General features: G+C 36.8%; 1 protein-coding gene across 1 annotated transcript in view; it reads right to left on the bottom strand.

Moving 5' to 3' along the window:
• Nucleotides 1-355: 355 nt before the first annotated feature.
• ADAM10 (ADAM metallopeptidase domain 10) overlaps nucleotides 356-24,397 on the bottom strand; it is a 41,933-nt gene continuing 17,891 nt past the window's right edge. The window contains exons 3-16 of the mRNA XM_041418589.1: nucleotides 21,564-21,682; nucleotides 20,222-20,380; nucleotides 14,180-14,283; nucleotides 12,244-12,393; nucleotides 11,047-11,139; nucleotides 10,237-10,420; nucleotides 8,431-8,594; nucleotides 7,187-7,370; nucleotides 6,181-6,331; nucleotides 5,695-5,878; nucleotides 4,410-4,518; nucleotides 3,923-4,143; nucleotides 3,086-3,212; nucleotides 356-2,634 (exon numbers count right to left, since the gene is read on the bottom strand). Of these exons, the coding sequence (XP_041274523.1) occupies nucleotides 2,540-2,634; nucleotides 3,086-3,212; nucleotides 3,923-4,143; nucleotides 4,410-4,518; nucleotides 5,695-5,878; nucleotides 6,181-6,331; nucleotides 7,187-7,370; nucleotides 8,431-8,594; nucleotides 10,237-10,420; nucleotides 11,047-11,139; nucleotides 12,244-12,393; nucleotides 14,180-14,283; nucleotides 20,222-20,380; nucleotides 21,564-21,682 (2,044 nt within the window). The 3' untranslated portion in view covers nucleotides 356-2,539. The remainder of the gene's footprint in view (nucleotides 2,635-3,085; nucleotides 3,213-3,922; nucleotides 4,144-4,409; nucleotides 4,519-5,694; nucleotides 5,879-6,180; nucleotides 6,332-7,186; nucleotides 7,371-8,430; nucleotides 8,595-10,236; nucleotides 10,421-11,046; nucleotides 11,140-12,243; nucleotides 12,394-14,179; nucleotides 14,284-20,221; nucleotides 20,381-21,563; nucleotides 21,683-24,397) is intronic.

The raw sequence follows: 24,397 nt of genomic DNA, 5'->3' as shown, positions 1-24,397 counted from the left end.
ATTAATTCAAATATTCCTTTCCAAATATACTGCCAAAGGTATCCATCAGTAATGATGATGCCAGGCTTCAACATCCCACCAGCAACTAGTTTTTCATTTTGGAGGTAAGAAAAGTTTTATTCCTGCGATCATGTAAGTAATTTAAAATTAATTTCATGGCTTTCCCTAAACAGGTTACACAAACACATTTATTCTTACATAGAACTGCAGGATGTTAAAATTGAGAGGGACACTTTGACAGAGATAGTACAACTACATTGGCATGACATTAAAAGCCAAAAATCAAGCAAAGTGGAATCTGTGTATTCCTCTTTGCTTTCAGGGCTCAAGAAGTAAATGGATCTTCAGAAGATGATTTCATCAAGTCTATTTATTAATGCATTTCAAGTTTCAAAAAACCTTACATATCTTTGCACAATACTTTATTTTTTGCATTTTTTAGTAAAAATTTCCAAAGTGAACAAAAAAGAGACTGTATAAAACACAGTGGACATGAAATCGACAGTAGTATTTCTGTTTCATTGTCTTGAACTTCCTTTCGGCTTTACCACATCTTGACTTGCAGTGGAGAGTTCAGTGCACATTTCTGTTTTCAAAAAACATTTAACTTAGACTCAAAATAAAATAGGGCAGCATTTGTCTGCCAAAATCCTACCACAGGATAACATTACAGGCAAAAAATTTACATGTTCCAAAGTCTACCACACTCAAGAAGTTACTAAGAACTCTTGCTGAATAAAAGTCACCATTTTAGAAATGCAAACCCACTTCCAATCTTTGCACAGTCTTAAAACAAATGTATTTAAAATGACTTAAAAGCAACTACATACACTTCTAACTAGTTAAGATCATTTAGAATTATTTATATAGTCTATTGGACTTGGGGTTTCATGTACAAAATTTGTCTCTAAACCATGTACAAAAAGCTGTATTTTGAAAAAGTTACCACATACTGTACAAGTTTACAAGGAAGAGATCCCATTATATTCTGTAACATTTTTGGCCTTGCTGGCTTGCGTCACATTATGAGAATGATTGTGTAAACCTTATACTCTTAAAAAACAAAACAAAATTAAAAAAAAAAAAAAACAAAAACAAAGGAAGCCTGTCCAACCCTTAGTAAATTTTCTCCTAAGCAAAGCCAGGAAAATTATAGCCATTTGCAGCTCTAATTAGCTTGGTGCTTTTGGAAAACAAGCAATAAATACATCACAAGCTTAAACATTTTGTAATGCCCCCTTTCATCTCCTGCATAGCAGTAAGCACCTTAAGACATCTTTTATTCATCTTCAAAAATGCCAATTATTTACATTCGTCATAAAAACTCTGGAATGGGACATTGTGCTGTTGAACTTCACTACTGGTATAAATGTGGGGAGATTGGTAGTCCTAACTACAGTTTTAACTCTGCCACAGTAGCCAGGCAAATCACTCTACTTTAGTGGTTATCAATCAACAGTATCATGCTGAAAAGTTATCCAAACACCTGATAAATTAAAAAAGAAAATAAAAAACTACAACTTTTTTTTTCCTTTCCACATCCCTTAGAACATGAACTTGATTACCAAACTGTAAGAATAACTGAACAGCCCAAATAAAGTGGTTGCAATTTTTAAAACAAATTAAATAACAGGCAAATTTTTCTAATAAAGTATGGAAATATTTGATCTAACTATTCATTATTTCACTGAATAATCAGACAAATTAAAAATCTTTATGCTGAGCTACAAGGAAGACACGTAAAACATTTTTGAAACATTCTGACATTTGCAAAATTTGCAGAACACCTGTTAAAACCTGTCTAAGACCATCCAGGCTTGTATGCTGAATCTTAACAGCTGTTGGATAAAGATGAAATGAGTGCTTGAAACAACTTTGATAATGATAAAAAAAGTGTGATTGGATTCAAAATTGCTGTGTAAAGCATCACAGGACCCTTGACCACTACACACCATCATCCTCTGTTATCCTGAGTATGTCAATTAAACAGTAATTTCTTCATTAATAGCGGAAAAGTTTTATAATACAAAGAAACATCCATATTGCAATTCTCTTGTTTACAATTGCACACAAGTACGGGTGTACGTTAGAAATACATGTCTGCATATAACAATGTATATACATTGACAAGTAATGTCTCCAATGCTGAGGTGGTCTAGCTTCCTAGCCTTGTCTGGCAGTTGAAAAATAGATCTTTTTCTCAATTCTTGAGTAAAAGTTTTACTACAGCCATATTTGCCTGCAAGTGAAGAAAATGCAGCAATGAAGAGCACAGAAGGGGGAAAGAATCATGATATGCTAGGACTTTGTGCCAGTAAATTAAAAATATTCAAGAAAAACACTTTTCTTCTTTTTGAGCTGGAAGATTCTCTCATTAAAAATTAACCACTTCCACTTGTTTTGAGGGCACATCATGCTTTTTTTTTTGTTTCCTCTTCAATTTTTGAGAGTTAGACTGGGGACAATGACTTATTAGGTTTTCTTTGGAGTGAGTTTTCCCATTGTAGGCACTAGGAAGAACCAAGGCAAAAAGCTGCAGTCAGCGTCTCATATGTCCCATCTGATAACTCTCCCGGGGCCTTTGCCGCTGTGGGGGCTGAGTGGTTTGTGGTGGTCTCCTCCTTTTTAAAGTGCCTGTTTCAAAGAAAAGTAGCCATCATTAAAATTAATTTAAGTTATTTCCAAAAGAGTTGCCCTGGCCATGCAAATTAAATACAGCTATTTGTCTGGAAGGCTTTGGATTTAGACCTGCAAAGTTTTAACTAGATGAGTAACTGCATGCAGTAACCTCAGTATCTCAACAGCACTTCCTTAAACAGGCCAATTCTTACAAAATGTAGCAAGGAATAGGAAATAAAGGAACTCTGATGCTAGAAAAAGTCTTTAAAGCTTTCTTCTCATTGCATATTATGTTATAGGAAAATAAGACAAGAATTAGATTTTCATTAATTGTTTCACTGGCATCAATTCCATTTGTAGTTTCACAGTGCCAGCCTGAGAACTGTAGGTTTAAATACCTGAAATTTCTCGTTAGAACTAAACACTGAGGAGAAAACCTATCTCTGTAATTAGCTGCATTACTCACCTGGAAGTGGTTTATGAGGAGGCAACTTTGGATTACTGCTTGGAGTATGAACACTGCATATCTTAATGAAGCCAGCCATTAACATGATCAATGCAATTCCCATAAGTAACACTGCCCACCAATAAGCCTAAAAAACAAAACCACAACAACAAAAAGATTGTGTGGGGGCTGGCACACATGCACAGAGACAGAGCACATTGAATGTGGCTTTTCACTGTGTTTTAGAAGTCAAACTTTCTGAAATCAAAAAGCTTTCTGAAACATCACCAAGAATATCCAGCCTAAGATTTGAAAGAAAGGTCCCCAAAGTTCTTCCACAGAAAAACCCCAATACTTCCATGCTAGTATCAGAAGGGTACTTCACAGAAGACACACTCCAGCAGAGCTGTGTAAGCCTAAAACAATCAACAGCTTACACAAAACTGCCTATGCAGCTCTCCAAGGGTGTTTCACTCTAGCTCCTCTTACAGTATATTATTATTATAAGTGACATCTAGCACAATAAAATGCTAAAGATCAAAATATTTAGCTCCTTAAAAGAAGTCAGACCATTCAAATATGAAGAGTCAAAACATGAAAAAATAGTAAATTAAAAATGTGAATGAATAGAGCTATTAACAGATCCTATTTATTTGTTTGTTATATGTTTGTTTCAATTTCCTTCAATCTAGCAATCGTATTTGTTGCACACAGGGTGCTTACAGTAAATCTAGTAAAACAAGGGCTAATTATACTTTGAAGAATGCTGAAGCACTCTGCATATCAACACTTATCAGCTGTGAATCTTGATTACCAAGAACATGTCGTATTAGACTTGTAATATAAAAATATACTTACCACAATCCATTCTGCAATATTTTCATATAGTTCTGGATTAAAAATTGCTTTCTTTAATCTAGCTAGAGGGCCATCAGCATCCACTAGCCGACACCTCATAAACACATCACAGTAGCCTTTGAAATCATTGCAGGGAGATCCAGGTTGTAAAGTGATGGTTTCCAGATGAAAATATTCCTGCCATCGGCTCGAGCCTGTGCTTGCACACGTAGCTGGGTCCACTGAAAAGTGAACACAAATTCATCAAACCATTATTATATTAAAACATCCGTGCATGAATACCCACCCTAGTGTTTAATTGATCAAAATGCTTCTCTAATAATCTGTAAAAACGCAGAATGTATTGTTTATTTCCTACACAGTGCAATGCAATGTCTGTCTGAAACCATGTTTGAACAAAATGCTCTCAAAGCTAACAAAAACTCAAGTGCAAACACCATGGGCAGGTTCCTGCTCTATTTACACTCATGATTCAGGTAAATCTTACTTTTTCTCATGCAGCAGACATGGCACAGTTCTCTATCATCCTTGCCATCTGAGCTAGCACATGTGCACTCCTCCAAGCCATGCTTCTCACAGATAGAGCCAGCACATTGCTGTGGGAGACAAAAGCACAGCAACACTAAAATCAATTTCACTTCTAAGTATACTGACATTACAAAAGATATTAACAATTAATACCTGAAAGCATAATTATAGCTCTAAAGATGCTTATCAGTAAATCAACTGCTTCAATTTTTTTTCTCATAAGCAAAAAATTATTACAGTTATTCAATGACAATATTTTGGCATATTTTCTAGTTTTTAAAAACGTGATTTGCTGATTTTATTTTTTAACACAGTATCTTCTTTTATAACCTGAGAGTACCCTGCAAAACACCCACAGCACCACAGTTCACGCTGAAACATGACTACTCAAAATCATGGTTAGAAAAATAAATCTTACACATCTATACACAAATATCTCTCTTGGAAAATAATAAAAAATTAATGGCAGAAAAGATTCTGTATTTAATTTCACTATGTCAGGATCCTTCAAACTCCAAGTTCAATTTATTTATAATTTTGTTTCAAAATCAGTAACTATATGAAAACAATTCCTCTATCTTTAAGATGGTTATAAATTAGCTGAAAAATATTACAAGCAGTACTTGATTAAAATCCTGGACTGTGGAAAACAAATTTAGAGCACAACAAGTTACAGGTCTTAAAGAGAATGATTTTTGCTTGTGTTTGCTTCCAAGCAAACACAGATCAATTTATGAGACTTCCCATCAATATTTTATGGCAACTACCACGTTCTCTTTAACCCAGGAAACTAACTGCAGTTCAGAATCATTGTAATTCCATATGCTTGCACATCAGTGCTATATGTACATATCTGGAGAAACTGTGTATTGCAAATAAGCCAAATTCAACCTCTACTGACAGTATATCCAGTTTTGTAAGACAACAGAATTATTGACCAAGACTGAAGAAAAGTGAAAAGGTGGCACTAGAAAATAAAACACTTTCATAATCCTGATTTTTACAAAAAACTCTAAGTGTGACTTTCTCAGACAGTACTGCTACCTTGGGATTTGTTATGCACTTCTTAATCCTTGATGTACCTTCACTGTTATTCTGACTGACACCAATAAATCAAACATCTGTACAGAAAAGGAGACTGAGCCTGCACTCCTGTGCAGTAAGTACAGAAACCACATCAATTCACAATGCAGTGCACTGCCATAAACCACATTAGCAGCTATGTAAGATTGTAAAAACCATACCCCCTTTATGCAAACTTGTGTGTTCCTGTTGCACACTGTGAAGTTCTCTTTGGGTTCAGATATTGGGCAGAGAGCACTGACACCATTGCACATTCCTTCCTTAGCACAGTCAGAATCATTCCGACACTTGTCTGTCCTCGATTTGAAATCACACTGGGCAGTGCAGCACGGGCCTTGGCTGGGGCTGCAAACAAACACAGACTGTGGATGCCAAGAAAAAGCATGAACCATTCCAAACAGACCATTCATCCTGAAACCTACTCAAGCACTCATCAAATTTCTGATTTGTCCTAATCAATTGTGCCTTGAAAATATTTTTTCTTATAGCATAATTACGCTTATGTACTTCTCACTCATCGCATAAAGCATTTTAAACAAAATCACTTTTATAAAGATGCAGGTAAGCAGATTCTGATTCTGAAATCCCCATTAAAGCCGTAATAAATGCCCAAAATTAAAGAGTAGTGTAACACATATGCACAATACCTGCAGTTTTTGCCTGGTCTTAACTTGCATTTTTTATCTTCTGGTTGGTTTGCATCATAACAGCAATCATCTTTACACTGGTCACTGTATCCACAGTCACACTGTTCTCCTTGTTCAACCAGTCCATTACCACAGATGGGCTGCCCAGACTCTGAAAAATGCCAGTATATTTATGTACAAAGCAGTACAAAGAATATACAAATACTTATAAACCTTAACAAGCATCCAGCTAATCATGACTGAAAGAGCCTGGTCAAACTGGACTTTAGACTAGGGCTCAAGTCACTTACATTACTCCTTGACACCCAGCTTAGTCATTCCCACAATTCAAGCCCCTAAGTAAAAGGTTTTGATTCCTAAGAGTGGGAGAAGAACAGGCTTTCTGCTCAGTCTCCCAGGGAGCTGCCTCCTTTGCTGCACTCCTTTAACAATCAGAGGACCTTGAGGAAAAGGCTGATGATACTGGAGTGAGCTGCTCCAAAATCCAAACCTACTGAGTAGATGTGCAAACCTATGTGAGCACAAGCTCACAAAATTTGTGAGAGCTCATACCTCAGACTCCAGAAAGAAAAATTCATATAAAATTCTTTTTCATGTCTAAATAGGATTTCCCTGCCATTTATGGGCTCCTTACCTCTAGTCCTTTCACAATGAGCATGACTGAAACCAGTCTGACCCTGTTTGTTTACTCCCTCCCACCAGGCATTTACAAAGACAGAGAAGAGCCTCCCCCAGCCTTCTCTGCTCCACACTAAACAGGCTCTCTTGGACTCTCCTCATATGTCAGATGCTCCAATCCCTTAATAATCCTTGTGGCCCTTTGCTGAACTCACTCCAGTATGTTCTGCTGTTTCTGTGCTGGCCAGCCCAGAACTTGACACAGTACTGGAGATCTCAAATTTAATTCTTTACTTGCAGAATCTTTCAGTAAATTACAAAAAAAAAATTAATTAAGCATTGCAGTAATATTTTAGCTATTCGGCTTTCAGGAAGATTAAATACATACCAACAAAACAATTATTTCTCTTTTTCTCAAGAACTTGGCTGATATTTCGAATGCTACAGATAGAGAACTTATTGTTGTTAAGTTTGTCCCCAGACGTAGCTCTTGCATACATGATATAATTGCCATTTTCCTTCTGTCCCAAGTTCTTGGACTCTCCAGGAGTGCACTCCATTCCAGAATCATGCTGCAAAACAAATATTTTACAACTATCTCAATGATGGCAAGTGCAAAAGTAACCTGGATTTGGTAGCCTTAACCCAGAATAAATAAAATAAAAATAAACCACCATCTTACACTCTCAGGCTCTTTGCAATTCAAAAACTATAGGTAAACCCAAGGTTTGATTTTGGGTTCTCTTTGTTCCATTGTTGTTTTTGTTTCCCCCAACAGTAGCAAGTATCTAATTTCTCAAGTTTCATCTTATTTGCATTCTTGGTAATTTACCCCCAAGTGCATGTCCTGGAATGAATACTGACTTGAACAAACTGCCATCTGCTAAAAGGAGTGGCTTTATGATCACAAAAGGGTAATCAGCATTCTGTGGAATAAAAGCAGGAGGAGTTAACAGGAACCACAGTCCATTCTTCTTGTTTGCTTTGAGGGAGGTACAAAGAGAACTTCAAAACAGAGCAGGAGTCTGTCAGCCAGTGACTACACCTACAATATCCAGCATGAGGAATGAAATGCATTACACACTGGCAAAACAAAAAGCCTCATGCTTTCAAGCTTACCACAAACAAGTTGCATTCCTACATGTCTGTGAAACAGTTCTGCTCAAAAACATTCTTCTTGGTATCCTAATTCCCTCCACTATTTTCTTAGATAAACTTGTAAGTATAAATCATCTAACAAACGTGAGCCACTTGCTGAATAAAATGTCATCTTAATCAATTTTGCAGTGCTTCTTCCTCCTCTCCAGGAAAAAGTACAATACATTTAACAAGGTGCATGTGACCCTACTCTTCATAAAAACAGGGAAGTGTTTAGGGAACAATAATAAAGTACCTTTGTAAGGGATTGAACTAATATAAGTAAACAATTCACAAAATGCACTGTTGCACCAGTGTTGTCAAATACTCACAAAAGGGCCCAGCCATCCATTTGTTTGTATACAATGTATGTGCACATATGCTCACGGAGTCAGGCTTCTTCTGTCCTTGTTTTTAAGAAGTAAAGCCTCCATTTGTAAACCACACCCTATGAAATGGCTGAGAGTGAGTTAACAGATCACTAGTAATACTTACAGGGGAACCAAAGTTGTGCCCAACCTCATGTGCAAAAGTAATGTGAGAAACCTTGGGGGGCACATGAGAGCCATAGTTCTGGACAGTGATGATTCCAGTGTTCAGAGACTTCTTCTTACCATCCGAATACAATTTGCTTTTCTCACATATTCCACCAGAGCTCCCTGCAGTCAGACAGAAGTGCAAGTCACACATTTAGGGAAAGAAGTGTTGTGTTACTTGTCTATTGACATCCAGAGCAACAAAACAGTTTGCCTCTGCAGGTTTACAGACTAAGAGCTCTCTATTATTAATATGAACACAACCTTGAAAGTAGATTAGATTTGTTCACACAAATGGTCTCATCACTGATTGGATACATTCACACAAGAAGTCAGCTGGTTTAGAATAGCCTTTGAGACCTATTTTGGGCACTCCCTGAATGGATGAGCCCTTACTTCATCCTACCTGTAGTACAAGACTAGCAGGGTGCAATGTCCAATAAAAGTAGCCTCAATCTACATCTTATCTGGATTTCACCAAGTGAAAAAGTACACGGTAAATTTGGAGACTCTCTTTCACAGCAAAAACATTTATATAAAAATGTCATTGTCAGAATAAGTACATATATATATGTATCTCATTGTCAAAAAGAAACCCAAACTAAAGCTGAAAATGCTTTTGATGTGTTGGCTAACGAGACCCACGTTTAGATGGTTGGCAGTCAAATGATCACACTTCCTGTTTGGAAAATACCCAAAATTTTGATTTTAATTTCACCAAATTTTAAAATAATTTGAGTTTCTACTGAAGCATTATTACTGTCCTAAAATTCAGCTATTCTATTGATAATGTAAATGATATCTAAAGAAGTTTTCCTTTCTCAAGTAAAATTTTGATTTAGTGACATATCCCATTTAATGTATGTCAGTATGTGTTAAAGGATGAGAATATCAAACATCATCATTTTTCTCAATTAAATTCAGTTTTGAAAGCAGTTTATGGACTGCACATTTCAATTCATCCTGCCCTTGCTCAGTGTATACACTAGCATGGTCATTACAGACCCAACTTCTCATTTCTATTCACCTTCTGGGCATTACTTTTCCTATGATTCTTCCACAGTCACTAAGATTAGTCCTCTAACATGCCAACTGCAGTCATGAGTCTGTGGATCTCTTACCCCTTCTATGAACAGTTTCATCTTTCTTCCACCATTACTCAATTCTGTTAAAGCTCTCAATAATGTTCTCATTAAGGTATCCTGACTCTTGCACAGTCTCACTGATTGAGAATTTTTACATCAAAGGACATACTTTAGATCAAAATACACAGCTAGAGTGAAACTAATGAGAAGCAGTTCAAGAAGAGTCATGCAGTAATTATTCTGTTATCTCCCAGAATAAGATCTCACTGATTTAAAAAAAAAATTCTTCCATTACTACCTAGAAAACCTGAAGGTTCTGCAGTGTAGTTCTTATAGTTGTAAGCTCTGCTTATATAGAGCAGAAATACTTGTTTCACCTGTCACTTTACTGGTCACTCACACCTACCTTAAATAAAAAAAATCCAAGTAATACCACCTTTGTATAATAAAATAAATATGTCATTATTTACTCTTCATATCCTGCTCATCAGAAATACAGAAAGATTAACTGAACTGGCACAATATACTAAAAACAAAATTAAGTCATACCCAACCAATACTGTGAAAAGCTAGGAGGTTTTTGTGCATTTGCTGTCAGTTTAAAAGGTGATTTCTACCTTTTTTCTAGAGCCTACCTACAGTACTTTATCTCATAGCACTGAAGGCTTGCATAGAATTACCTGAAGGGGCTCCAACCCAAGCCAGACCAAGGACTCCATCATCAAAATCACGGTCTGTAAACACATAGGCCAAGCAGTAATCATCATGGTTCTGTTCTGAGTTCAGTTCCAGAAACTTCTCCACACCAATGTTAGGAAATCTAAAGGGATTGGAAGAGTCCTTCTCATCTACGGTTGTGTTAATCTGAAAGTAAATTGAAACAAACTGTAAGACAGGATTCATTTCCACTTGCACACGCCAGCTAAGAGGCTCACTGTTGTCAGGACCTTGCTATGTTACATAGTTAAAGATGTTGTTTAAAATTTAAATGCCTTGATTGTAAATGACCACCCCAATAACTGGAAAACAAAGCACTACAATAAATGAAGAATTTCATTTGTGTAGTAAACCCCCATTCTCCTATTTCCTTCTTTTTTTTTTTTCCCATCAGTACCCCAAAATTTGTATTTATCCTCCTAAATTATCACTTTTACAAGAAGTCCCAACCTGGATAGCCATTCTCTACTTTAGCATTAAAGTCAGTGAAGAATAGCAATAGTCTATTCACCATACAACAACAGTGCTGAAACAAAGTTGATTCCTATAGAAAAACTGACCACAGCTTAATAACAGCAGTAGCGGGCTTTTGACAATAATCACTAAAACCAAATCAAATACATGGTTTAGGGCACCATTTCCTGCAGAGACACTTCTGCTAAAGAACTATTATAAAACAATAAACGGGTACAAGTGAACAGGAACAGCACATTTGAGGAATACAGCCTCCAAGCAGCACCAGTGAAGCTGAAAGCCTTTCCAGCCCAACTTACTCGGATGCGTTTCACCATGAAGCTGATGTTACGGATCCCTGAAAAATCTGTTGACTGGTAAATGGTGTCAATGGCTTTAACATGGCTGGAAATCTGTCAAAAACAAAAGTAGCTACAGGTCAGAGATCCATGCACTACACTATAGCTTATCTTAACAGCAATAACTGCAATGTCTACACTCCTACAATATGTGATATTGTGCTGTAGGAAGTTCTAACAGGCCTTTGAATTAAATCATGGCCCACAATGGAAATAAATCACTACCTACATCATCACCATGCCAGATACCACCAAAGGATTTTACCATTTGATTTTTTTTTTTAAACAGAATTCTATCAACTTTCAGACAGCTGTTTGCAATATTCTCTTATTCACTGCTTTGTATTCAAAGCACTGTATTTCTTTTTTGGCGAAAAAAAAATTACTTGTTATAGATTTATTCTTTCATTTCTGGTAGAACACAAATGTGGGAAAACCAATCATTTACCTTTTCTAAGAGCACACAGAAATGCTAACTCACTAAAAAGCTAAAGGTGACCAAAAGGTGACTTCAGAGCTTTGAAAAATACTACTTGAATTGCCTACGTACAGTGTGATAAACAGTAACATTCAGATCTGCAAGTGGCAGTGAAACTCCAGACTTCAGTAGAAGTATGTTAAAATGCTACATATATATTTTTAGCAAATCATATCAACCCTTTTCTCAGTTAATAGTATACTGACAAATGAAAAGCATCTGCCTTTAGCTACCACTGCTTTTTTAACCATCCACTCTATTAGATACTACAGCAATAGATCTCTGCATTATTAGCTCACAGTGTTTTGAGCTAGAATTTCAAAGGGACTCCCATGCAAGTGTTAAAGCAGAGGCTTGGCAGGCTGTCAAACAGGACAGAACTCTTCAGGAAATATTATTTTTCTGAGTAAGAACTGAGAACAGTCAGACTGCAAGTCCTGCTCAGAGGTGCTAAGCACACCACAGCTGCCATTAAAGAGACACAAGTGCCCAGGACTTTTGTCACAGAAACAGCATCTTTTTAGCAAAATAAAAAAATGCTGTTTCAATTATGTCAAGACCACTTTAACAAAGCAAACAAGCCATTATAAAGTAAATAAGCAAAAAGATAAGTTACATGAAATTTATCAGGACTACCCAAAGTAAAAGCAGGCAATTTAAAACAGAGAGGTTGAAAATACCTGTGCAATCACAGCTTCTCTGGTTCCATAATGCTTGTAGAACAAATGATCAGTCTGGATATACAGCTGACAAGTGTTTTTTTCAGCCTGAGTGGCACGCTTTTTTCTCAAAAGCTGTGGATCATCCTTCTTAGGCTCTTCAACAGGTTTCTACACAAGAAAGGAATACATTAATTTTGTTGTTCCACATGCTGCACTAGGTTACCTAAATTCATTCTTTTTCTTTAACTTGCAAAGTTCCATATATCTTGAATTAAGTACATTATGCTCAGTTTTCAAAATACTTGGAATGTAATCTTAGCAAAAGCTCTCTCTGCACTTCATTTTATACTACAAAAGGCAGTCAACGTTACATAGATGTTTTTTCATTCATGTGATCTTTGGAATTTTTCTTCTTTATAATCCTTTTCTAAGATAAACTGTTGGTTAGGAAAAAATCAGCACTGGTGGGACTTAACTGCACCTTCCCTAACACCAGTTATTTCAAACTGTAATTACCTTACTCAGCTACCTCAGCAGACAGAAATGTTTAAGCACTTCAGCATGGAACAAATGAGGCACTGAACAAGAAGCTAAAGGAACACTGGTTAGGCAGTGGTATCTGGTAGTGATGCCTTAAGTTTTAGCTTTCATATTTTCCAGCTTCTGTACTGCTATAGTATGTAACCCTGAACTTCATATAAAGTGTTAGCAAGTTCTCTTCACAGTTTAGTTAGATGAAACAAGCCTTTTCCAGCCCAAGAACCAAGGACACTGTTGCAGCTTCAGGCCCAAAAAGCATAAACAGCAGTGAATTGAGGAGAGCAAACGGAGAGGATGGGACTTCATAACTTGAAGCTGTAATTGGACAATTAACCCCAATATTTCATACTTATAAAAGTGTGAAAACTCATGACTCAGAGTTCATCTTGGACACAGCCAGGATCTTGTGCTGCCCAAGGTGTATCCTTTAAAGGCCCTTTAACAAATCCCTACTTTATTCCTTTAACACTGTCTGGCCTGTGTCCCAGGCAGCCCATCAAGGCATCCGAAGCACACTGGCCTTGCAGCACTCACTGGCTGATGGCCCTCTCTCTCTCCATGAAGTTTTACAAGCACGTTTTTGGGAAAGCATGTTATTGTTACCAATGCTGAAAAGTGCATTAATGTTGACAATTTCTGGAGTCACAACATAAATAAACTAAGTTGCTGATGCTGTTTAACGAGCCATATTGTATGCATAGTTTTCTGGGTATATATTTAGCTGACACCACAAAATTATGCCAAGACTTGGAAGAGCTCAAAACACAGCTAAGTCTAAAAGAAACTCAGTAACTTGCTCCTGGAAAACAAGTATTTTGTGACATGTGGTGCAAGCCTGAGTGCAAACCCACTGTGGGACTCCACCCAGGTACACAGGTTCCTGCCACAGGACACTTACCTCTCTCAGCAGCCAGTCTGTAATGTGCTGTAACCCCCACAAGCTTACAGAGCTGTTAGGAAGACACTCCCACCAATGTAACTTAATTTTCCACTGAAAGCACTCAGATATCCCAAGTGTGTTATATTATCATAACTTGAAAATCTAGAAGTTATTACTCTTTAGAACCAATGTATTACTTGGAGATCAAGTAACTTGAAACTCTTCCTTCTCAATTGCAATAAAGTATATTCCTCATTTCAAGCTTGATTTCCACATCCATCTAAAATTCTAACTGTAGAAAAATTTGAGATCACTTAGGATTCATTAAGGCTATAAGTGGCACATCTGGGCTACAGAAGCAATAAGAAAAATAATTTAGAAAAATTATGTTAAAAAGAAACCTCCAGCAATAATTTAAGTATCTCACAATGTGGAGGGATGATAGCTCACCAAAAGTAAAAGAGACAACATACAAGAAGTAGGAAGTTATCACACTAAGTACTAATCAACATAATCCATTAGCCTTTGTTGTACCTCTGTTGTTGGTTCTTCTATACCAGTCATCTGGTACTTCTGCATTCTTTCAAATACTGAATGATCTGCACAACCTCCTTGTGGTCCATATTTATGTGGATATTCTAAAAAGAGGAAGGCCAGGTTGAGTTTTCAAATTCCAAGTACAAGTCCAAAATATGGCTGCATCGGTGCAACTTACTCAGCTGGTGTCCAATATTGTGCATGGGGTTTGAGGGAAGCATTAGAAGATGCAAGGTCTATGCAGCTTTTTTTCATTAAACATTTCTACTAAGACATTAGTTTTACAAACAGAACAAAACTGATATTTGCTTCTTAACATTATTTTCTCAGGCAGTACAAGAAAATATGATAAGCAGTGCCTAACATAAGAACAAGAGCTTTTATTTACACATCTGTACCCACTTACTTCAGCTAAAAGCAGCCTTCAAAATATGACATCACAATGGCAAGTTATTAGATATCAAGTATCCTAAAGACTGCTTGGTAAGAGAAAGGGTTTTTATGCTACTTGGTAAACAAACTAAAAAACCTTGCCAACATTTTAACAGGATTTTATTATTTTATTCATCTTCCACTGATTGTTTGGAAGTTTTCACATTATGCTACTTAACTACCAAGACATAAGAAGGGAAATGCTAATGGATAGAACCATGGTTTAGTTAACCACTAGAAGTTAGTTAAAAATGCTGGAGATCCAAACTAGTGAGAAAATCCCACAATCACCTGTTTAACAAGGCCAACTCTTGCAATAGTTGCCAGAGCAGACCTCACTGCACAAGGGAATGTGTTTCAGACACACATGCTTAGCTTTTACTGCCAGTACCTACTGCAGATTTCTAACCTGTATTTGCAGAAGCTTCCTCTGGAGAAGTACTGAATACTTCTCCCTTTGATTTCTTTGCATATTCAACCCCATCATAAATTGGTGCCCAAGTAAGAAATAATGGAATACAGATTTGAATATTTAACAAGTCAGTTTCTGTAGGGCAAACCACAGTTTTAGCACCATCTCAGAGTGCCACTTTTGTCAGAAATCTACAAACTTTACCAAGGTTTGTTGTGTTTGGGGTTTTTTGGTTGATTCATTTATCTTTTTATTTCTGTTTGGTGAGGGAGTGTTTATTTTTTAAAGAGTGGAGATCCAAATTCACAGAGTAAATAGAACAGCTGTGTAAGAGTGGAACTGTAAAGCCTAGGCACTGAGGTCCTGATGCCCACATTCTGTGCATTTCAGGCGATTTTGCCCTGGACTAGCTCTAGTCTGGGCTGTGGAGTCAAGGCTTGGCAGTAGCTGGAGCACAGCAGATGTACTCCCTTGGAGTATGGGCTCTGTATGGTTTCATCTGACAGCTGCCTTTATTTATCTTTGACTCTTATGGCTGTTTCTTACAGTCATACTGCATGATACTGCTAAACTGTTTCAATATACAGCTTACTTTGTAAGTTTATTTAATGACTTTCTACATATTGGTTTCCCTCATTTCAATTTCCACCACCACACAACTACCATTTTTTGACTGCTATCTCATCACATTCCTCGTAGCACAATTAGTCCTAGCACAGTGCCAGAAGAATGGAGAGAAAAAGAGAACAATATGCTCTTACTGCAAGTCACCTCACACAATTTGCCCCAGTATGGTAGTGGAGTGCTGATTTGGCTACAACCAATATTAAACAAAAAGCACCACTCTGCTGGAGTCACCTTCTACTTTTGGGGATCCTGTTTAATATCAATAGATTGGAGTTATGAGTGAAGGACTGTAGATAGGATCCTTCCCTTCTCCATCCCCACCACCCTTTTTTCCTCCCACTATAGTATAAAAAATTCTACTGTCTTGTAGTCTAATGCAAATTTTCATTACTATGACCTGACTGCACAGCACCAAGAGTTTATGTCTGCAGCAAGAACAGGTTACCCAGGGACAGGAGCAATGGCCCATCCTGTCTTTGCCCCACACACTGCCCCTGCAGAAAACCACTGTACCCTGACAGAAACTCCTGCAGGAGCCCCACTCTGAAGCATGACAACTGACAGAACAGTACTGGAAATAAATGCTCTCAGTTATTACACAAAATGATCTGTCTTTTCCTTCTATCTTGTTTCCCAAAGATGTTAGGAAATCCCTTAGCACATTTTTTATACTGCCTGCCTGAAATTCAAATATTTCTCACTTCAAAAGTAATAATCTAGTAAAAAACACTTTAAAGCCATGACAGTTAAAATTACAAAAAAAAAGAAAAAAAGAAAAAAAAGAACACAAAACAGTCTGCAACAGCAATTGCCAAGATTCTGCATGTGCTGGAAAAGACAAATCCCCCAGAGGCAGATTTGAAACCACCCTGCTAATCACGGAGCCAGGTAATACAGGATAGTTCACTTTGGAACCATTTCTAACTTGCAGGGAAAGGTGAATATGAAGTTTGTATTTGCTAAATGTTGAACTGCCCCCAAACTGTGAAGTTTGTATGCCCCTTCTAAGATGATAAAGACAATTAAGTGACCATGTTAATTTTCTGGAAGGACTGAAGAGGATTTTCCTGTATACTGCTGATTTGAAGAAATACTGATTTTGTATTTTACAGTATGAACTCAGGGATACACTTGAAGCAAATATGATTTAAATAAAGTAAATATATCCTCATCCTTAAAGAAATGTTTCCTAAATATCTCAATGTAAACAGCAGTTTGCATCTTTCTAACTGTAAATTGTAAAACAGTTTGATCAAGACTGGTTTAGAAACTAAAATCATTCAACTTGTGTTTCAAGTCATGAATAGAAGGCTGCCTTCCACTGGTCACCAGATCCACTGTAACAGACAAAAGCTGCCTTATAAAGTTGACAATATAATCCCCATTTACAAAACAACTTTTGTTTAACTACTGAAAAAGAACTCATTGAGATGCTAATCATATGTTGCATTGTGGTTTCTGAAAAGCACTAAAAAGCATATTGTTTCAAAAGGCTGAAACATGGGTGACCAAAAAAATACCCAAATTAAAGCAAAGATGACTTTTTCCCTCAGTCTCTCCCAAGTCAGAAATGTGATCATTTTTGTTGTTTTGTCCTACATAACATAGTGGTGCTTTGACTCTGTTTCACCAGACCTAGCTTTAGATTAGAGCAGCAACAACAAATTAACAACAAATCTACTACAAAGCTCAGCTTTTCTGAGTTGTTGGGATTTTTTAGAGCTGCAGTTCAATGCAAAAATAGGTCTCATGAAAGACAAAATAATTTAGCTTCAAAAGCGCTCTTCAGAAGGAGACAGAAGCAGTTGTATACTCCAGATATTTCAGACAACAGAAATCCTAGAGGCATCTATGATCCTAAAGTGATACTATACAATCAGAACACAGACACATCAGACTGCACTGGCAGCAACCAAGAGGAGTGATGTGTTTTTAAATAGTGCTGCTTAGACTTTGCTCCAGGATGGGCTATTTTCAACCCTGCTGAGCAAGCAGCAGTGTTCACTCACTTGGCGACTTGGAAGCCATACTGTACTGCTGCTTTAATGAGCCTCACCAGAATGGATTTACACCATCCCCTCTGACAATCTGATTTTGTTTCTAACTGAGGGTTTTGATGCATCAGATTCAAGAGGAAAAATGATGTAACCCAGAATGGATTTACACCATCCTCCCCTCTGACAATCTGATTTTGTTTCTAACTGAGGGTTAGATGCATTAGATTCAGAGGAAAAATGATGTAAGACATACCAATACCACAACCAATACCTGAATAATTAAAACCACCCCAACATACCCTGCTCCCATTCATTTTATAAGACATTAGTAAGAACCAATTTCAATGTTACTTTTTTCAGTTCCCAAAACAATCCATTTACTCTTCCAACAGAGATCACTCCTAAAAAACAGCAATAGCAACTTTCCCAAAATCAATTTATCTGCTTCTTTAAGGCACAGTTCTATTTCAGTCAGTATTCAATAACAGTGAAGAGTATTTTTAGTCACTCAGTATTCACAGCATAAGGAACTGGGACATGAGACAACCTTCTTGCTTGTCTCAACCTTTGAAAACTGGGCACATCACTGCCTTATGCTGCTTACTTTCCTCCTCCCCCTCTTTTCAACAACAGGGTTAGTTAATAAAACCCTTTATGAAGCTGACAGTGACTTATTTACACGAAGTCCTACATAAGTGGAAGTCCAACATTTCCACTAGCAAGCAGTGAACTGTTCAGTGAGATCTGTAAGATGCAACACAAAACTCAGAAGTATGTGTGAATTATTCACAGAAATCTTATGAAAGATGTATCTTACAGCTCCACACCAGACTTTTGTAACTTTTATATTACTTTTCCCTCACTATTTCCTGCTACAGCAGCAAAGCCAGTAATACTCTAACTGCAGCTAACAGGGAAAACTGCCTTCTCCCCTTTGAACTGACTTCCTCCCAGCTGAACTGACCAGCAATGTTCTGTAGAGATGAAAATGCAGCTCATGCTGCAGCTTCTCTCTGAGAATCAAAAATATGGAATGTTATCTTGTAAAATTATTCTTAAGTATGAGTCTTGTAAGCACCGGGAAAATAAACACTTAGTCAGAAAACAAATACTGTTCACAAATCCAGTAAATGCTTTCGTTCACAAGCTCTTTAAAATTATGGAAATTCTATTTGCTTTTGGGTTAGTAATCATATTTACAGAATGAGATAACAGGAACAACAAACATATTTGCTAGCTCACAGCAATTTTAATATACTCGGAGCCAGCACACATACTGCCACTGAAAGTAAAATACAAAAAACCCACCCAAATTTGCTGAGTTTTTAGTGGAGAAAGATCACTTCTCTTCACTGCATTCACACAAGAGAAGTAATCAAGGAGAGTAATATGCAATAACCCTGTTTTTTTCACTGGCTTACAGCACCAAGAAAATTATAATATACAAAGTCAAATCACAGTCAGAAATTTTCCTCATCTAACTTCCTATTCTTTGACACTTCTTTTCACAATGCAGTCTCATTATGACATACTTTGAAAATGGTTTATACATATATCATTATCAGAGTGGTTCAGGTAATTTCTAGTGATCTAATCCAAGCCTCCTCATCCAATTCCAAATGAGATTTCAAACTCAAGTCTTCTAGGGTTTGCACAGTGGCCTAATGGGACATGTTTTTAAATGAAGTTATAGTTTAAATTGATTTTTAAGCAAGTGTGACATCCTGAAGTTAAGCTGGAAAGACAGTTTATTAGCTTCAATAATCAAAAGTTAAGTCTTAAACTGACACTGGTAACATTTACCTTTGATACCTCCTTGATCCTTGAAGGACTCAAACTTGGAATCACAACTTTATTGCAGTACTTCTGAGGCTCAGTATAACTTAAGCATCAAACAAAACTGATTTGTATTACATCTGAAGACTGATCATACATAAATAGGCAGGTAAAGTGTGTGAGAACTCTGGGGCATCAGTTCTGAAGACATAGAAGTATTTCATGGTACTTTTCCATCCTTCTGAGCATTTGCAACTGAAGCCAGATTTCTGGGGCTATTCTTGTCAAATTTAAGTACTATTCTCTGTACACTTCAATCAGCTGTTGTGGAAAATGGGACATAGTGGGTGCCACCATCTTTCTTAAGAGCTCTCTGAATGCACATGTAAGAAACGCATACAGGGGAAGCTTTTATTTCACACAAATGTCATGTAATTATTGAGTCACTTGAAGTTTAATTGTCTTGTATTTTCCAGATCACATGGAAGAACGATCAGTATAGATCATTTTAAGAATGTATTTTTCAAAGAAACTTGTATCCATTGGGTAGGAAATGTAGTGCTTGCACAGTTAAGCCTGACTACTACAGATTTCTTAAAATGGCAGAATAAAGACTGACTTTGGTTTGCCATAAATCTCTCTCACAGCTTAACTGTATATGAATCACTTGAGGACAGCATGATTTACAGTGTCATACACAAGCCAAAGTCTCATTTGATGCTTACAAATGGCATACAGGTTTTGACATATAATAAAAAAAATATTTCATCTGTGGCACAAAATGGAAGTACTCACTGATATCATCTTCATGATAAATGACAGAGTGGAATGGTAGGTTTCTGTCCTTTATGTATCTCTCTGCTGGCTCAATATAAAAGGTCCCACTGTGAGTTTGGATGAATCCTTCAAATTTTCCATCAATAACAGACCCATGAGTAAAACTTCCCTGCTCACCTGTTAAGGGACAAAGTGAATTAGCTTTTTTATACCCTTCAAAAATCCTTTTTAAGACTAAGATTATCCATCACTAAGACAAACAGTTACAGCAAAATCACAGTCACTAAGTCCAGCAGCTTCCCAATCAGGTGCATAAATGAAGAATTCAACTCTCTATTTTAAAGCTGGTACATACACAGCACGTAATTCTATAGTCAAATCCTATCCTTATACTTCCCTTCATACAATTAGAAATAGTAAATAATAAAATCAGAGCATATACACAACTTTGAAAGCTTTCAAAGAAGGACTTCCCTATATTCAAGACATCCATTTTTCTCTTCAAGCATAATCCTCTTAAAACTGTAACCAGGTTTAAATCTGCATAGAATGAATTTGTACTTGAAACAGTTACAATCAGGGAAAGTACAACTGCCAAAGTTTAATTACTGACTGCTACAACATGAAGCATCCCAACAGCCTTTCCCATATAAAGGATGAAAGATGATTCTGCTAAAACAATATTTATATACTCCTCCATTGAGGAAAATTCAGAATCACACTATCAAACAGCCTTCTGACCTACTCAAAATAACTGGTAAATTGGTCTGCCTAGATGCATATGGAGCCCTGTGTTTATTACTTTTCAAAGTTGAAAATGCTCACTTCAAGACTGCAGAAAATGGCTTAGAAAGACCTTCAGGAAAACCAAACAAACAGTACAAAGAGGGGAAGAGTAAATCTTAATCCATTTCTTCTTTCCATCTGTTTTTAATTCTATTATTCTACTTCATTTTTAATCAATTTTATCTTTTGTATTTACTAAAATCAGATATATTACCCTTAATGATGGTAACTCTATATTCCTTTTACTCCTTTAAACTAAAAATGGCACCTTATTTCTTTTTTCTTCAATGTATACAACTTTTCTCTCTTTTTTTTAAATGCATCAGACTTCTATGAAGAGTATGTTTCTAAACAGATTTGAAATTCAAGTTTTATGGGTATGAAAATTATTAGATAAAATACTCATTTAAGTGTGACTCATATATAAAAGCAGATGGGAGTTTAAATGTGTTAGATGCATTATTAAAGTTTAACAATAATCTAATAATACTGATACTAATTTTCTCCACATACTATTAGAAAATTCCTGTTTACAATTGCTACACTTTCATCCATTTTAAAAGGTTATACTTACCATAAATGTGTCCAGTGTAAATATGGGAGGTATCATAATCAATTACTTGGTTCGATATTTCTACTTTAAAGTCATCACTAAAAAGAGATGTATCTCTCTTCATTCGAAGGTTGAACTGTCTAAAATGAATAAAACAAGATAGTAAATTGGCTTTGAGCTTCAGCTACAAGAGCACTAAAAAAGGTACTTCAAAACAACATTTTTGTGCAAACAATCTGCAGACCTTGTAAAATTTATCTGTAGAAAATGTTTTTACTGTACAAGAAATAGACTTAAGCCTAGAAGGATTTTTAAAGCAAGATTCTTTAGATGCTTTTTATATAAGTAGCTAAGTTTACAAGATTAAAGCCAGAAAACACATTAGACTTAAACACATAATTCTAAAGTGCTGACTTGGACTATACACTTGCTCCCAGCTCTTCAGAAGACAATCAAGCAGCTTAGGAAAAATGCAACTATTTTACTTTACAGCACTGTGAAGCAGAACAGATAAAAGCAGCTTTCACTTATTTTACTTTTATTGATGACACCTAAGATTTAAATAACTTAAATGAATGTAGGAGAGTTAATCAAAGTTTCAAGTGAAATTCAAAAAATAAGACAGTCAACAACATCTAATAAATATACTCAAACTGGTAGAGTTACCTGAACAACAATGGAAACAGCTCTATTCACTAAATGATTGGGTTCAGTTGCAACACTACATACTTTAATGTAAATCCTACTGCCAATCTCTATATGACACAGTTTGCTTGATGACAACAGGAGTTTCATTCAAGCAAGCAACATAACCAAAGTGTTTTAAAATACCTGACATTATACTAATTCATACCTGTAGCAGCCATTAGCTTGCTTCAGAATTTTATTTGGTATTCTCTTAAATTTTGTACAAACATTTGTGCAAATACAGATCACGAAGTTGCTGAAACTTCAACCATTCCTATTTTAGTCTTGATTTTCTTCCTATATTTTTCCTTCTCCATTGATGAAATTGAAGGAATATTATAGTTATGCCACCAATTTGTTACACAAGAAGTAACTCTGGTAAGTCGAGTACTTTTGGATTAGAGTCTTCATCTAAAAACCATGACCAGCAGAGCTGACCTTCACAGTGAAAGTTAGTATCCAAGTATGCCACCAATGAAATAACCCAGGCAATTAAGAGCCATAGTGTAAAGTTTATTAAATGTAGTTACTTTTTACTAATGAGCTGAAGCATACACAAAGTGTATCTTCAGTTTCCACCTGCACATTAAATATGACACCACAGTTCTAAGTATTTTGAAACATTAAGATGCAAACTTCAAGATCAAAAAAAGTCTTGCCTACACTTAAAACCTGGGAAGGGCTGTAGTGACTCATGTTGACTATGCTATAATGCAAACAGCATTTCACAATCAAACTATATTTATTATTACTGCCAGTGTTAATAAAGCTTCAAAGCAAGTACTCTCCTCTGGCAGTGTGTCACAGGTATCTACTACGAGGTAATGAAACTCTGAGATGTGGCTTGCAGATGGGGAAGATTAAACTTCTGCAATTCCCTGAGACTCAGGCTTTGTGCCAAGCCCAGCAGTGCTCCTGCCACAGTTCAGTAGAGATGTATTTTATCAGGAAGATCCTCCTGTTACAAAGGAAGGAACAGTTCACTGTGCACCCAGATACTGGCATCACTGAGACAAGAAATAAGAACTACCGTTCTTCAAGTTCGTCTTTTTACTACCTCTGCCACAACAGTCCTTTGGCAACCCAGAGGTTCATGAGGAAGGGGAAAAAACAGGAACAAGCAATCCAGAGACACATGGCAGGACTACCCAAGATTACCCAAGAAGTTTTTTGAGGGTGGGGTGGTGGGCACAGCCACTTTATGCAGCCACTTTACGTGGCTCTCCTGGGCAGAAGTTAAAAATAAACAGGCAGAAAGAAATTAAACCAACACTGATGACAATATGATGAACTTCATTTAAGTACTTGAAAAAGTTTTACTCACTTTGGATGTAATACACTGCTCAGGGTGTTACACAGATTTGAGCTCCAGTTTTGAGCTTTCCCCGTAACTGAGCTGTCACACTGAAGGGTGAATCAGACTCTCAGTGCATTTGAACTGAAGTTAAATGGCAAGAAATCTGGGACCCATTAGAATCTCTCCTCTCTTCTCCAGTATTTGATAGAAGACTTCTTACCTTTCCTCATGAAAGGAAGTTTTTTTGGGAAAAAACCCTCACCCTATATAGCACTTTTCTTTCGGAAATGTATACACCATTTCTTTAAAATTACATTTTTCTGGTTGTATTCATGTATGTTGCAAAGAAAACTGAGGAGAAGCTGTCTCTTAATACTCAACTGCACCAGCAATTTTGTAACGCTTTGAAGTACACAGTGCAAAAGAATGCAGGACTTCTGATGTATTAACTCCCATCTGTACTGGCAAAGTGGGGGGAAACCCCAGGACCTGATCTCAGCCTAAAAGTTGGTAATTTACCAAGCTAAGCTTAGTGCAACCCCAAGACCACGGATGGATGAGCCCTAGGCCTGATTTGTGCAGCCACCCAGGGCATCCTCAGGGGCTGCTCTCACCCTTACAAACCAGCAGGACAATGGTGGTGCAGTCATGGGCTACCCTTGGTGCCCACCTAGCCATGCTTTAGAGCCAGCCTTGAGATTTGCCTACACATCCGACACTCCAGGGCTTGCTTTTGGGGGGAAAGAGGGCTCAGTGGAGTTTAATGAAGCTGGGAATGGTTGTTCCTTCTGTGGGATACCCTTCTGTCAACATTATCTGCATGTCACTTCAAAATGGACTCTTAGAAGTTAGAAGTAGCAAATTAAAAGTT

The sequence above is a fragment of the Onychostruthus taczanowskii genome, unplaced genomic scaffold, assembly GCF_017590055.1.
Source record: "Onychostruthus taczanowskii isolate IOZ18803 unplaced genomic scaffold, ASM1759005v1 scaffold6, whole genome shotgun sequence".
Lineage (NCBI taxonomy): Eukaryota > Metazoa > Chordata > Aves > Passeriformes > Passeridae > Onychostruthus > Onychostruthus taczanowskii.
Note: the sequence above shows the minus strand (reverse complement) of the source record. Positions and strands in the feature narration are given on the sequence as shown.